Source organism: Ambystoma mexicanum, chromosome 8 (genome assembly GCF_040938575.1).
Source record: "Ambystoma mexicanum isolate Mex_15411 chromosome 8, UKY_AmexF1_1, whole genome shotgun sequence".
NCBI lineage: Eukaryota > Metazoa > Chordata > Amphibia > Caudata > Ambystomatidae > Ambystoma > Ambystoma mexicanum.
This window is the reverse complement of record NC_090929.1, coordinates 385,569,773-385,586,106: the sequence shown is the minus strand read 5'-3', so window position 1 is coordinate 385,586,106 and position 16,334 is coordinate 385,569,773. Positions and strand designations below refer to the sequence as shown.

The window sequence follows — 16,334 nt, the reverse complement described above, 5'->3', positions numbered from 1 at the left end:
ATAGCTTCTTTGTTGTGAAATGGGAAAGGGGGTATATGTTTGGTGCATCTAGTACTCCGTCCATTCTCACAATCCCTGTCCCTACAGACACAGAACTCCATGTGCCCATGAAAGAAGTTGAAGATGGATTTCTCCAGAAAAGGATCACAAAAGCAAAAAAAGCAACACTTTCAACAGTAATGAAAATGAACATTTGACAGTCCGCATTCCCAAACGCGGTATTTGTTCAGAGATAATGCAGCGTGCTATGTGTCACGTGCCCTTCTTGCAGATTAAAACAACTCCATTCAAGCAATAACGTAATGCTGATCATTTGTTATTTGTTGTTTATACAGTTGTTGTAAAAAAAAGCCTGAAAAACACACTATTCTTTATCCCTCAGGATGCCACATCTGCTATCTCTAAATGCTACAATCATGCTGTGACCTTTCCCCCTATTGACCAGCCAGAACAGAATTCTTCCAGCCTTGTCTGATTCATTAACTTTACTTTACTTTTACTTTAATTATTTGTATAGCGCAACAATGGACCATGGGCATGAGGGCACTGACAAACAAAGAAGCAGGCAGTCAGTGATGCAAGAACTAATGGGGAGAACTCAAAAGAAGTACTCTAATAGAGAAGCCAAGAAGATCAATCAGGCGAACAGCCATGTTTTTAGCTTTCTTTTTTTTAATGGCTCTAGCTTATTCTGGAATCAAATATCAGACGAGAGATCATGTCATCATGCGTTTTGGAGACATACATCGTATAGTGCAGTTTACCCAAGCAGTCATACAAATTGTTTAGTTCAGTTCTCTGTGCCGCAACCAGCAGATCAATGAAGGGACAGGATTTGTTAATGACCGCTGAGCAGGGATCTCCTTTGCATGGTGTGGTTTTAAGTTGTTCTATAATTGTAGATAGTTCAGCTACCTTTATAGCTGTAAACCTAAAAAGAGGAATCAGGGGATTAGTTACTGGAGTAACAATGTCACTAACCCCCAGAATTTTTGTTTGATTCTCTCTTTTTTTGACAATATCTGACTTCATTTTTTAGAGTTTTCCCGGCATGGCTTCTTGAATTGAGGCACACCAAGCAGTGTCCTTGATTACTGAGGCAGTGCCCTGCCTGTGCAGGGTTTCCTGTTCTTTAAGAATTTTAAATAATTCTTTTACTTCAGATTGTGCATTCTGAATTCTCGCATTGAAGATGTTCTTTTTTGCATTAACGATAGGTAGTTTATACTCTTTTGCTGCTTTTTTGTAAGTTACTAAAGTAAGAGGAGAGTGGTTCTTTTTCCAGGCATAAAAGCATTTGAGCATATGAGCGTTAAGTTTTTTAAGTCTTCTGAACACCAAGTGTTCCGATTGCAAGCAGCCTTTTGAAATGTCTTCTTTAGAGGAGCTAGGGAATTTGCAATGTTATCAAAGGAAGAAAGATGAGCATTAGAAAGCTCCTCAGCTGATACTAGATTAGATGTATTAGATTAGATTAGATGTATTAGTAGAACTCAGAAGGGGTTTGATGCGTTCCTGAGTGAGATCCTTTTGATTTCTACAAACAATCTCTTGCTTAAGCAGGCCTTTCAATTTAATAGGAAATTCAGATTGTAAAGTAAACTGTACATACAAATGATCTGGCTATGGGCAAGCAAGTACACAGAACATTTTAGTAGTGCTATTAAGAGTAGAAACCCAATCAAGAGTATGCCCCTTACAATGAGTAGGTTCAAAGATCTTTTGAATAAAACCTAGATTAGACAATGCACACTCAAGGCTTGAATCTCTACCATCAGATTCCTGCCCTAACCAGAGGTTTAAATTGGCCGATAATAAAAAACCTGGTTTTTGGTTTAATAAATGGGAGAATAAAATCAGAAAGAGCAGTGGTAAAATCATCCATAACAGTAGGACGTCTATATAACAAAAGAAGGTTAACAGTAGACTCAGCATTAAGGCCAACCTTGATCAATTTCAAATCTATGCCTTCAATGGTTTGACATTTCACCTCCCAAATAGAGAGATGAGATTTAGAAATGAATGCAACCCACCCTCTTCCTGACGTCCTATCCTGTCTAAGCATGATGTAGCCATCAGGAATGGCCAGACTCAAAGAAGGGCTGGCTGCCTCATGGCCCCAGGTGGCTGTAATAGCACAGATATCAATTTTCATATCTCTGATATATGAGGCTACTTCAATAGCATGTTTAATCAGCGACCGAGTGTTTAACAAAACAATGTTTAGTTTGGATATGGCAATGGTTTTTATTTTGGGAAGAGAGATTGAGTGTGTGTTATCCGGCAATGGGCAACACGTCATCGGGTCCCTCGATGGCACCTCTAAAAGTGAAGGACCCTTGTGATCAGAGAACTGATCACCTTGACCTATTCATTCTGGAGGACTCTCCGGAGGACTGTAGTTATCTGACATAACAGGCGAACCAACTAATGCCATGGATGGATGCAGCATCTGTGAGTTGGACAACCATATCTATAGGTTAGAATTCAGGAGTTATTTCCTCCGAACTAACTGGAGCACAATTAACAACAGGGATTACCTTAGAAGGGTTATCTCTCTTCTTATTATTGTTCACAAAGATAGTTCTTGCTGCAGCAATTGCTGCAAGGACTTCAGCAATCCCCATAACGGGGGGGAGCTTCCTACTTCCGGCCCTTCACGGACCGCGAGAGGCTTGGTCTCTCGCGCCAGCACTCTTGCACCTGGATTGCAAATTTGAGCTATGGTTTCTCAGGGTATCCTGTTTTCAATCAAATCATTACCCTCCTGGCAATCAATACCCCCCTGGCAAAGGAAGTGAACACCGAGTCAACCAACGTCTCACTCTATTTCTTATTCAGTTTGACATGCTCATTATCTGTCAAGTGGGTTTCCTAAAGCATTACTATGTCAATATGTCTCCTGTGGATATATGACCATATTCTGGCCCTTTTGACAACTCCATTTAAACCTTAAACATGCCAAGGTAAGATTCTGTAATAACATCCTCATCTTCAAAATACAACAACAGTGTTCTAGTAAAAGCCCCTCCCATGTCATATAGTTGGGTCACAGATATAGTAGTTGTACTGGACATTTGATACACCCGTGCACCTAATTTCTTCAACTGAGATTGCAATAGGATAGGCAAGGGACCACACATGTCCGGAGTAAACCCACCCTTCTCAATTTAGTGAATGTGACAGCTTGTTCAAGTAATAAGAAATAACTTTCATGAGAGACCCAGCACTCAGGCAGCATCTCAATCCCAGGCGGTTGATCCAGGATCTCCTCAGATTAGAGAAGTTACTAAAGTAATGTCAGTGCAAATTGCTATTAAATTATTAAAGGTGTAAAGTAACTTTTATCTTGACCAGTATTGATTGAAAATGGTAGCAAATCATATAATGGCTGCAGCACTTCTGTAATATAAAAGAACCCTGTGTGTCCAGTTTGAATGTTCAAAAGACCTCCTCAGAACCGTTAATTCAATGTTCCTAGGAAGTGCAGTGCATCGTAAAAATTGTATTTCCCCGCCCACTTCAATGTGTGAGCATGCCAGGAATAGAAGATGGTCATTCTTGTCTTCTTTAAAGGTTTGCCTCCCTTTCTTCTGTTTCTGTGCCGAAATCAGGCTAGCAAGAGATCTTATTTCCAAAATACTTTAGGGTACCCTGCTTGCAAGTCCCCCTTTAATTTGACCTTGTCCTCATATCTTAGTTGTCTGATCGTTATTATTCACAGTAGAGAGCACAGCATTCTGTGTGCAATTAATACTTGGATTCCCTTCAAAGGTCTACTGTCCGCGATTAACGTAGGGAGGGGTTTCTCCAAAAACAAACCTCTCAGTGCATTCCAGTAAGCGGAGAGGATGAGTATTGTTCTTTCCTGACATGTGCCAGAGGTTGCTCAGTGTCTGCATCATTGTCTTGGAACGACATGATCATATCCATCATTTCATCAATCATGTTTGGCAGATTCCTCCAACTCACATTTTTCATCCAGGTAGTCAGTAGATTCCATCTTGCTCCTGCAACAACTAGTGAAATGACCCTTACGGTTACACTTCTTGCGCAGTGCCTTCAATGCTGGACACTTCTCACTGTTAGCTAGATGAAACAGTCCCACCTAAAACACTTCTTCCTCTCCTCTCCTTCATTCTTTTCTCTACAAAAAAAGAGTCTGCACAAATGCCTTCTTTTTCTCTTTCTTTTTTGCTTGCACAACCAATATTTCAGAAGAGCTGGACGGTTCAGTCTTCTTTATTTCCGTACCACCTTTTCCCTCCAGCTCCTTCAATCGATAGCTCGTATGCTCCAATTCTTTGGCGACCATGAGAACTTCATCCAAGGATGGATTGCCCTTCGACAAAAGTGCCTCCCGTACCTTCCCATCCTTGTATTACAACATAAACTGGTCTTTTAGTCTTTTCTCTAATGTACTCCCAAATTCACATGTATGGCAGTGATGAATATTAAGTTATCTCTCCTTGCTCCTGCACCGTTTTACCAAAATTATACCTCTCCAACAGAATACTCACTTTCTTGTCCCAGTGTCTCTTCAGCATCTTTGTGCACATTTCATATCCAGTGAGACCTTCTAACTCAACTTCACTCAAATCCAGAAGATTCTCAAACTGCTCTTGGCCATAAGTGCCAAGGAAATGAATCAACAGGGATTTCTTGCGCTCACCTGAGTAGTTTGGGCCATGTACAGCTTGCACATAATGATCAAACCGCTTCTCCCACCTCTTCCATGGCACGCGAGTATCACCTTGGGCCTCAAGAAAGAAACTGGGAGGTGGCACCCCTTGCATGGCTCATACAACAACTGGTCCTCCTTGGTCGTATCAGCCTTAATATTATTATTATTTTTGTCCACCTTAGTGGAGACTGTTGTCTGTTTCCTTGACTGTTTCCATTTGTTCCATAAACATGCCTTAACACAGTGAGCACAGTCCATCCATCAACTTGCTTGTCCTAGCAGTTTCAAAAACACTGCAAAAGCTCTGTATCAGCAGTGCCAATTGCCTTATAACAGGTGTCCTCTGTAGTTTCGCAACACTCAACTGGGAAGCATCACAACATGCCTGCAATGTCCACACGCTGCAGGGTTCTTTTCTCAGCAGTAGTGCTGAGCAGCCGTGTGTGCATAAAGGCTCAGGTAAAGCCAAAACCGCGCTGCATTGAATTAATGTGCCAAGGCAGAGAGGGGCGGTGCTGAGAAAAGTGGATCACCACAGCACGGCTGGAGCTTCATGGGGACACTTTCCGGCCCATTACGTCTGCCTAGCCCGCTTTAGCTTTGGGCAACCAAAGCAGTGGCGATCTCCAACAAACTGTCATACACACACAGCATGGACGTGGCTAGTCGGTGGTGCACCGCGTAGTCTCTACCCGTTCCTCATTGCCAGTATAAAAGAGAGGTCTCACACAGTAATTTGAGGGGAGTTAATTTATTTCTATAACTGACCAATGTTCTACAGTGGAACAGGGACTAGGTATTGGTTCCACGTTCTACAGAATGCACATGGATTCGTGGTTGTCAGTCACAGTCACCCTAACTTGCTCAGGATTTACACATCAGCACTGCATATAACAATAGGACACAAGACCTCTAGAAGACCTTATCTTCTACTGACCCAGCCAATGCATTCTAGCAGTGTAGGCACTGGGAAGCCACTATTGGCATCAGCAGGCTTTGTAAAAAAAAAAGAGAGAGAGAACAATATGTCATAAAATAATTATGCACACCCTTACAAGGCTGTGACTGTCCCTGTTAAAGATACATGTTCGCCAAATTGATGGATAGCTTACACATTTTAAGTGGCACTCTGGGGGTTTCACATCCAACATGCCACATCCATTTAAAATATCGGTTCAGTTCCTAGAAGTGCGTTGTGGCACTAGTTTAATCAGATAAAGCTAAAATACCAAGGAAACACGAGTACTGTGCAGTTTGACACTTTGTCGAAGTTGGGATGAGCAGTGAAAATGCCCAGCTGTGAGAAAATGTGAGGTACAATGAGTGGCTCATGTATGTGATGCTTCTGCCTCCTGCTCAAAAATGGGAGGTACGCAGACAGAAAAGCAACAAAGCTTAAGCCCCTGATCAATTTCACCTTTATGTAAGTGCTATATTTTTAGCCGGAAGATGCTGTAAATAATGTATTTACTTGAAGGGGAAGTAGCCCCTTCCCACTTCAGAACACTGGGTGGGATAGATAAGGAAATGATTCAGCCTGCCTTCCATTTCATTTGATCCCGTAGATCAATACACTATATATTGGGACTCCAAGCAGAGCCCTTTGTTGTGCTCCATACAATACACAATGCACCCAGGCAATTTGTCATAGTCGTGTCTGCTTTGTTGTTGTGGTGACTCCTGAATATGTTGGGTCCTGCACTGAGTACAATTATTTAATGCTTGAGTAAGCCTTCTTGGCATCTGATTATACTAGGTAGTGTATGGAATAGTCCATTTACTATTTGGTCCAAAAAAAGATGAGTTGGCCCAAGTATTCGGCTGAAACCTGATAGTAAGCTGCATAGTCATTTTTGTTAATATAAAGTGATTCAGCACATGATGAACACAACTTCACATGACGATATAAGAACTCCCTAATGCAGTGCACCGATGTTTATTTAATTGACCTCAGATCACAATTAAATCTATTAAAATTACCAGAAAAGGTCACGCGATCAAGTTCACTTAGTTTAAACACCACTAATACATGAGATCAGAAGGGAGATTACATTTATGGAACACCAGGTACTCCATGTTTTCAGGTAAAAGGTTGGAACCATGTTCCTAATAAACATCACCATCTGTGCTAAATCCCTTTCACTATCATCAATACTAGTGGGAGATGCCAAGTACATGCAGGCCATTTTTGCTAGGCCTGGTACTCTTGCACCGTTCATTTCCCATCACTTTACTGGATCTTGGATTTTAGAGAGCAGAGGTTTACCCAAAAAGATAGTCAGTTCAGTGTCCCATGAAGTAATGAAATGACTCACTAAGGTGGGGCTGCAAAGAAAGGATCACAGTGTGCCTGGACAGGAGATGAAAGCATGTGATGTCAAACAGAACTCATGACTGCTACAAATACAAGCTCATTGGTTTAAATGGTGAAACGTCACATAATTTTTTAATGCCCAAACATTGTCCATTATGATGCAAGCCAGATATCCTAACTCTCAAAACTCCTCTCAGAACCCCTTCTTCTCTCTTCTCTGTTTGCAATGTATTGGCCACAAAGGTGGGTATAGCACCAGCAAATGCAACACAACTAAAAACCACTCCCTTATGTCTTATAACAATTAAAAACATTGAATCAGTGGAAAGAAGTGTGGATGTATGCACGTGTAAGGGGCCTACACTTGTAAGACCTCCAGGATATGGTTGGAATGTGACAGTGGCAGTGTTCCAAATTCCAAAGGGCAACCGCTGAAAGGAATGAGGGGAAGAGGTGGACAGCAGTGAAGTGCTGCAGGCTGTTGAGAGTGATATAATAAATTTAATTGGATCTCACCTGTAACCTGTCGTCCCGTTCCTATGTGAGGCGATACCTCAATGAGCCTCACCAAAACATGTCTGACTGCACGTCCATCTTAAACATGCCACCACTAAAACATATTTGAATCCCGTTTTGCGCAATGCAAGTTAATATTCATGTGGCGTCCATCTCCTGTTCCAATGGCTGCAATCAGGGATAATGGCTCGGCAGCCCAAGTTATCGGCCCGAGCTAAGCAAGGGTGGATAACGAGGGCTCCGGGCCGTTATCGGATGTTCAGGTACCTGGAACGGGGGATGAAGGCCATTAGCACCGCGGGTTACCAAAGCGGTAACCCGGGGTGCTAATAAAAAAAGGATTTTCCTTCCTACAACGGGACGCCCGCAGCGTCCCGCGGTAGGAAGGAAAATTAATTTCCATGGCAGCCATTTCCATGATGGCTGCCATGGAAAGGGAAGGCAGAGATCTGTACGGAGCCCCTCTTCCCTATTCGTGGTGGCCGTGGGAAGCTGAGAGGGGGGTGTGGCTGCAGCAATGAGGGCCGCAGCAACCGAAATAAGGTTATAGTAAAGAAAGAAAATGTGTAAAATGGTGGCGGGGGAGCCGGCCGTCAGGCGGCTTGGACCCGGGCTTACACCGGTGGTTCAAACCTGCGTTCCTAACCACCTTAATGACTGGCTCCCCCACCCAGGGTTCTAATGTTAATTTCATTATTGTGAAAACATCTCTTTTTATTCTGTTGATATATTCTATTTTTGGAGACATCAAGAAAGCACGATATAGAAAAATCAAATCAACCCGTTTTAGGTTAGTCACTCTGGTGCACATAACACAATTATTCAGCGAATATCTACCACCAGTGTTGCATAATTTTCAATGTGATGCTATATTAAGGCAATATTTGATGTGCTGTCGCAAATTGGTATCCAGTAATATTAGTGTGACCTGAACGAAAGCTGCAATAGTTTTTCAAGAGTTTTAGAACAAATTGTATAATTAGAGCATAACACATTTATAGTGCCTTGGTATGCATAATTTCACTGACAGGTATTTGAATTACTGCAGGTCAACAACAGCAACAAGAAGGAGTGGAACGGGATGATGGGAGAGCTGTTGAGTGGACAGGCTGACATGATAGTGGCACCTCTCACCATCAACAATGAAAGGGCTCAGTACATTGAGTTCTCTAAGCCCTTCAAGTACCAAGGACTCACCATTCTTGTTAAAAAAGTAAGTAAGCATGTTTGATGAGGATTATTACAGCATTGACCTTAGCACACTTAAATATATCCTGCATTCGTATTTAGTGTTATTTTTATTTTTTATTTGGTATTGTTTATTTAGTTATAAAACTTCACACAAACATTCAATATAAAATAAATAAGATCTGTACACCAACAATGAAATCAAACAAATTATACAATACATTAACAATACAAAATAATTGCTTTGACATATTCAACCCATTTTAACCACAAGACAACACTGAACAATAGAAAACACATATTTCAAGTCCTATGCAATACTTAAAAAAGGAACACTGTACATTGCATTATATTTACTTAGTCAATTTAAAGTGCATTCTCAGTGTTTTTGAGTCTCAATTCATATACTATATTCAGAAGAGCAATTAATAGAATCATATTCGGCTAATCTTCCTGCTGCAACTTTCCAGACCTGAACAATAACAATTAATAGACCTTTACTATAGCCAGATACACATCTTAGCCAAAATTGATAATTTAGAATCACTTGTACATGCGCTACATGTTTACTGTAATACTGGACGTAAATATTGTGCATGGCCAGGCAAGATGTGGTCACGTGCCTGATTGATTCTATTTGTTGGACATCAAGACATACACGACACGTGTGTTTATCTCTTGGAATACCAAGCCATGCCCCTCTATTGTCCAATGCGTCAAGTCTATTAAATCTGAGCAGCATGAACAATCTTCTCATGGCAGGTGATGGAGCAAGCCTCATATACTGTTGAGGCTTTTGAAACGTGAAGAACATTTGTGCAAGAGTAGGGAGTGATCTCATTTTGGCTGCTTTTTCGTGGCTGTTAACACAGTCCCATTTAAGTTGCTGATTCTATAAAGTTTCAGCAGTGCACCTAGGCCATACGTTCACCTGGGATTCCAACCAATCAAAAGAAAAACAACATCATCATTCAACCTTTTAAAGGATTGCAGTATAGCACATTTATGGCTTACCAGGGTAGTCTTAACAATTCCCAGCAAGGTATCATCCTTCTCTCACATTATTTTCATATAGAGACTGCCCAATGTATCTTTATCATGGTGGACAACGATATCAAACCCAGTTCAGATCTCACAGCTTCAACAGGGGTTGAATTATAAAGGCCCAGCACTTTCCTCCATACTATACCCCCAACTCTGTTCGCCCAAACAGTATGATCTTTATAAGATGATTCTAGGGCATAAATGAAAGTAGAGGCGTGTATAAGTCTGTAGACATGTATAATGCCAATGAGGCAATAGCCAGCTGCACACCTTGAAAACTGTCTAATTGCAGCCATAGTGGCCCAAGCCTTTGAGCGCTTTGTCCTGAAAAGCGTAACCACACTGCCAATCTCATAGCCCAGGTAAGAATAGTAAGACGCTCTCTCTTTGGCACCCAGTGTGCAGTTGATTTGAAAACGTGCAGCACATTTCTTAACTAAATGCCGTAAATTGAGTCTTTTTCATTTTCATGGTTAACCCATTGTGTTCAGAATACTCCAGGATGGCTTGGGCACTACGACTAATTCCTATTTAGGTATTATCAAAGATGACAACGTCGTCTACGTACCCAAGCCAACCGACGTTTGTATGGCCCAGCTTGTGAGGAGCATTATTAGCTTCCTCTAAGGACTGACCAAGATCTGAGACAATAAGTGTTATGTTGTGTAGATGCTGGTAAGCCCCATGCTAATTGAAAGATAGACTCACAAAACTGCACAGTACTGTTCTCACATACTAGGCACAATAACGAACCGAGGGCTGTGTAAATTCTTCAGAGACACATACAAGCAGCTTTTTAGAGTTCCCACATTTATCTTATTTTATGTTTGTTTCCTGGGGTATTATAATGCGATGCACATTGAACTATTGCTGCGTTATTCTTTTTACTCCCAGATTCACATATGGATGCAATGTCGTGTACTCCCCAGGTCAGAGTGTTGCTACAATTTTGACATACTTGGCAAAGTAACATTTTCCACTTTTTCACTGACATATGAGCCACAGCAACCACATGTAAGGCTTTCAAAGGCCCAATTTGTCATCCACCCCTAGCAACCCTGGCTGGGTACCTAGCTAGATTTGTTGTGCCCTTCTAATGGACACATTCCTCCCACAGACTCCTCTTCTTCTGAAATGCACCTCTGATGCAGTCAGCTCTGGAAAGATTTTTCAGCATCGAAGTAGCTCAGAGGTTGACTTCATCGCGCCTCCTCTACACCATCTTGTGCCAGATTCGATATTACCCACTCTTATGCTCAAAGAGGTTGACACCACTTTCCCTCCATTTTTGGGGGGTTTTGTCAAATTTTTGTGGCACAGAACCATTGTTACAGAAGAGCGAGAGAGGGAATGGGGTTTCTGAACTGAGAATATCTGGTTGACATAGCAACGAGTAGTGCCCTGGCATGAAACTGCCAAACCACTAAAATCTCTTTTTCCAAACTCCTTCGCCGTACTACCCAATAAGAGGTTATGGCCCTCATTACAACTCAGGCGTTAAGGGTTTAACAGCGCCGTTGGCGCCGTTAACCCTTAACGCCTGATTACAAGTGTCCCTTTGCGGGTTGGTGTTTAACGCCTGCTTTTAGCAGGCGTTAAAAATCCAACCCGCAAAGGGACTTTGGAGCTAATTACGGCACCGTAATTTACGGTGCGTAATTAGCTCCTTCCCCATTCCCATTATGCCCTATGGGGCAAAAATGGGAATGGGGAAGGGCAAATGGTGAATGGGGAATTACCGCCCCACTCACCTTGGAATGGGGCGGTAATTCCGCCATCCACCATGGCGGAATCGTAACCTTAGCGGCATGGACCATGGTGCTAATAGCACCATGGTCCTCTGCCAAGGTTGTAATGAGGGCCTATGTTATTTTTTATTTTATTTTTTACTTATTTTTTATGGCCTATTTTATAGTTACACAAAGAAAAACCTTTAAGCCATTTTATCCAACATCTAAAATCCACACAAATCAAGTCTGCACTTAATACAAATCCCATCTGAAGATTAAGGCCTCATTACGAGGTAGGAGGTAGCCGTGGTGCTATTAGCACCATGGCTACCCCCTTACCGCATTCCGGGTCCGGGTTCCCGAAATAGGGACTTACCGGGTCATTCCAACCTTGGAGGACCCGGTAAGTCCCCATTCCGGGAACCATTCCCCATTCCCATTCGAGCCCCCATAGGGCTCAATGGGAATGGGGATGGAGCTAATAACGGTACCGCAATTTGCGGTACCGTTATTAGCTCTGAAGTCCCTTAACAGGTCCCATCCTTAACACCTGGTCAGACCAGGCGTTAAGGAAGGGACCCGCTAAGGGACCTCGGAATAGGGTGGTAAGGGATTACCGGCACCAGTGTCTTTACTGGTGCCAGTAATCAATTACCGCCACCTGTGTCCTTACTGGTGCCAGTAATCCCTTACCACCTACCTCGTAATGAGGCACTAAGTCTTTTCAATCGCTACCCATCCTGGTCTTCCAGTACAGACTTTACGGCTTCCATTTTCTTAAAAATAACAGTAAACAGTTTGACGAGTGCCAAAATAATTGAAACTGGCTCTACTGCTAATAACATTTTCCACCATGCTTCCTTAGTTCTGTGACCATACTTCTGAACTACTTCCGACATGAGTTTTAACCTTAGTTCTTTTGTTGCAGGACATGACATTACTAGATGGTTGAGAGATTCTAGCAAGGAGTCTTCTTTACACAATTGACAGATCAATGATCCTCCGCCATGATTTTGTGAGACCTGAAAAACCAGTTAGGAAAGAGGTAGAGGTACTGTGGCAGGCAGTTCAGCTTTTTTTCCTCATTCAATGGCCTTCCATAAAGTTTGAACGCTTGCCTTTCATCACGAGTGATAAATCAGTTTCTCCCAAATCGAATAGGACCATTTTACAGTCACTTTCCCATTCTCTTAGGAGCACTCTGATTTTTCTTTATGGCTCTCTGTAGAACCCTGAAGCCGCCCCTTGGTTTGTCTTCGATGCATTTCCTGAAAAGCTGGAGAGATTTTCACGTAACTATGGCCTTGAGTGATGTTAGGTCAAGTTCCATCCGTATAGCCTGTATTGGAACGCTCTTCGGTAAACCTAGAACCTTCTTCCAGAATATATCTTCAATGATTTGCCAGTTTTTAATATCAAAATTCAGCGAAGTCTCAGCACCATATCTTCGAGTCAGTGTAGCTTTCATCCTGTAAAAGTTGACCACCGGAATCATCGAAAAGCCACAGAACCCTTTTCAGAAGTATTCGACCTTGTGAGGCTAGATTCTTTGCTTTATTTCTAAGGGTGGCCATTCTCGGAGCATCACAGGTACTGGTGTTTAAACAAACTCCTAGATAGGTAAGGGACTTTACCTCCGGTATTTTCTCTCCCTGTAAATACCATGATTTAGCTTTGTCCTTTTTTTCTATTTGTGGGCTCACCAAAGCACATAAACCTTGATTTTGCAGGATTCATCAGCAAACCATTTTATGAAATATATGATTGCAAAGCATCTAATTGCCTCTGGAGGCCCCCTGGCGCTTGGTCAGCCAGGACAATGTCGTCAGTGAACAACAATCGTCCCATTTCCTCTGTTCCCAGCTTCGGTGGAAAGCATCTTATGCCGAAAAAAGCCTGATCAATATCTTTTATAAATAGATTAAACAATTCAGGTGCCAATGGGTACCCTTGTTTCAGTCCTTTGGTCGTATATATCGGGCTTGACAATGCACCCATGGTATTAACCCTTACTCTTAGCATCGTGTCTGAATAAAAGTCTTTAATAGGCTCCATGATGTTTCCTGGACATTCCCATTCTTTCATCTTTTTCCACAGGGCTGGATGCTTGATGGTGTCAAAAGCTTTGGTTAAATCAGCAAAACCCAGGTATGTTCTCTTATCTCTATTTCTCTCGGATCATGATTTTAAAATGTTTATAATAAAGATGTTAAGGGACGTCCCTATCCCCTTCACGAAGCCGATTGCCACTGGTCCCTGTGGAGTGATGTTACTGTCCACTGGGATATGTTCTTCAAAATTAAAGTGGCAAATATTTTTCCGGACATGTCAAGCAGCCCTATCGGACGATAGTTTGCTGGATCCGACCTCTGGCCTTTTTTATAAATAGGCACAATTATCGATGTCTTCCATGACGAGGGAATCTTCCTTACCTCAGCGATGTATGAGAATAAAACAGACTAAATTGTTGCCCGATGAATGGGGTTTTGCCTTAACATGGCATTCTTCAGCCCATCAGGCCATGGGGCCCGTGAATTGCTGACTTTGTTGATCATCATGTGGATCGATTCTGGAGTAAGCACGACACCATCCCACTTTGCTTCTTTTGGTTGGTCAACTGGAATACATGGAAACACTGTGTCCTTGAATTTTTTAAAGTGCTCAGTTCAGGCTACAACTGTTACAGTGTTCATTGGTAGTGCTCCTGGTGCGCAACTAGCCGATTTATTATTGACCAGATTTCGCCACTATTACGGAATCTTATCTTATCCAGCATAAATTCAGCATCATTTCGGAGCATCCCTTTTTTGTACATGTTTGCTCAATTTCGGTGCTGCTGTTTCAATTAATTTTCATTAATTTATAAAAATTCTGTTTCATGATCTTTTTGCTTGCTACAACTGTTTGATCGTACACATGAGTATGTTAAAACGCCTGTCGAGTGATCTTTCCTTTTTTGACTTCGAAGTTGTTAAATAAATGCGAATAGTCCAATCTCTCATTTCCTCCTGTATGTTTCAGCTGGTTAGTTGCCTCTTCCAAATTCCTTGTAAGTTGGTTGATTTTATTTAAGGAGATTCTGAGTCTATTTCGGCCTGGGGTTATTTCGAAATATTTATGCACATTTTCACCCCTTTCATGATGGGCTGATAACCAAGCTAAATCTAGCAGATTATGATCACTTGATTGCTTTGTGACTACTGACATTGTTTGTATAACTGTTAACATGTTTTTAGACGTACAAATATAGTCCAAAATGTGACCCTTTCTTGTATCGTTTCTTGTTACCTTTCCCGGGATGTCTCTTTCAATGCAGCCGTTTAAGATGGCTAGATCGCTTGAAACTATCATTTGCTGCCAGCATAACCCCCGCTTTTCTGCTGCCGTTGTTCGAACCAGATCGACATCACGTAATTCCCTGTTAACATCAAAGCATATGCATTTCAAGTCCCCACGTAGGATAAACCATTAATTCTTCCACTTTAGAGGCAGGGTGTCGATCAGGTCCACCACTTGACAGGGTATGTATGCCACGCATTCCTGGCGAGCCGGATTCCAATAAATGTTCATAAGGACTAGTATCTTCTTGTCCATCAGCAGGCCAGTAGTCAGATTGCCCACCAGTATTTGAATATAGGGATTAGGCGAGAGAGACTCGATATGCTGAAAGCGAAGATGATCTTTAATCGCGATCAACAGGTCTGATGAGGGCCTTCCCTTAAGGCCTTTGACAGCTCGGTTTAGATAAACTTCATATCCATCTAGTATCGGCCCCTCCCTTAACCATGTCTCTTAGAGACATATGATGTCATGGTCTCCAATTGATGCGTCCCCCCCAGCAAAAAGATGAACAAAACCCCTCGTGTTCCAGCTAGCAAGGGACACAGGCTCCTCTTCTATCGATTGTTGACATTATGACATCTTGATTTTGCCTGCCAAAAGTCCCACCAGCCATTTCCAGTTGTCGTCGGACCCCCTATGGTCCATTGGATTTTTTCCACTTTTTCGGGTGGCCCCGGGTGGAACGGTCCTTGGCATCTCCATTTGCCTACTCCTTCGATGGCTGGAATCCTTCTCTTTGTAATCCGGAGTTGCATGTCTCCATCTATTGAAATGCTGGTGGGCCCGGGAGGACATCCTACCATTCTGCCTTTCACAATCTTGTCTCCTACTCCGAGTATAATTAAGGGGAGATCTCTGTCTTAAAGATCCCACTTTGGGATGTCTTCTTGGAGGGTTGAATTCCATCAGGTCGAACCCCAGCGGTCCCAAATGACTCGCTTATTCCATCAAAAGCTGGCTAATCAGAGGCCTTGATGGAGAAAGGGCAACTTTATCTGTTCGGGGCTTGTCAATGAATTCCACTGTCACCAGATCATCAAAGGTAAGAAGGCGGAGGCTTGGGACATGGTGAAATAGTTGAATCACATTGGGCCTATTCAATATCAGACATCATCTGATTGCTCCATCCTTTCTAACAGCCCATCATGGCATATAGGCTTCGCTCGATGAAATCGCCCCTCTTGTTTACTCATTTCTTTGTGGAATTTCCTAGGTTGCGACTCTTTTTTATGTCATCCTTCAACCATTACTTCCTTAATTTGCGGAGGTTTTAGTGGAGAGGTTGGGTAAGTTTCATAGCTGGGCCGGACAGATTTGTCATTGGTTTCAGGAGCCTCCCCCCACTTGACCCTTGAGCCTGCTTCTTCGCTCATCTTTGGTGTTTTATCTGGAACCATATTTATGTTTTGTTTTCGCTCTTGTGCTGACTCAAGCTGGTTATTTTGAGATATTTTTAGCAAGCTCTTAATTCCTTGTAACTGGTCCTGGATGCTTAGCTGGTTGTTCCCAGGTTCAT

General features: G+C 42.3%; 1 protein-coding gene across 13 annotated transcripts in view; it reads left to right on the top strand.

Annotated features, from left to right (window-relative positions):
* Window positions 1-16,334, top strand: part of GRIN1 (glutamate ionotropic receptor NMDA type subunit 1) — a 1,139,664-nt gene that overhangs the window by 792,420 nt on the left and 330,910 nt on the right. For all 13 annotated transcript variants that reach the window (XR_011268541.1, XR_011268543.1, XR_011268542.1 and 10 more), the window contains one exon: window positions 8,563-8,727. Coding sequence is in view for 9 of the 13 variants with exons in the window: in XM_069609856.1 (XP_069465957.1) it covers window positions 8,563-8,727 (165 nt within the window). In the remaining 4 variants the exon portion in view is untranslated. The remainder of the gene's footprint in view (window positions 1-8,562; window positions 8,728-16,334) is intronic.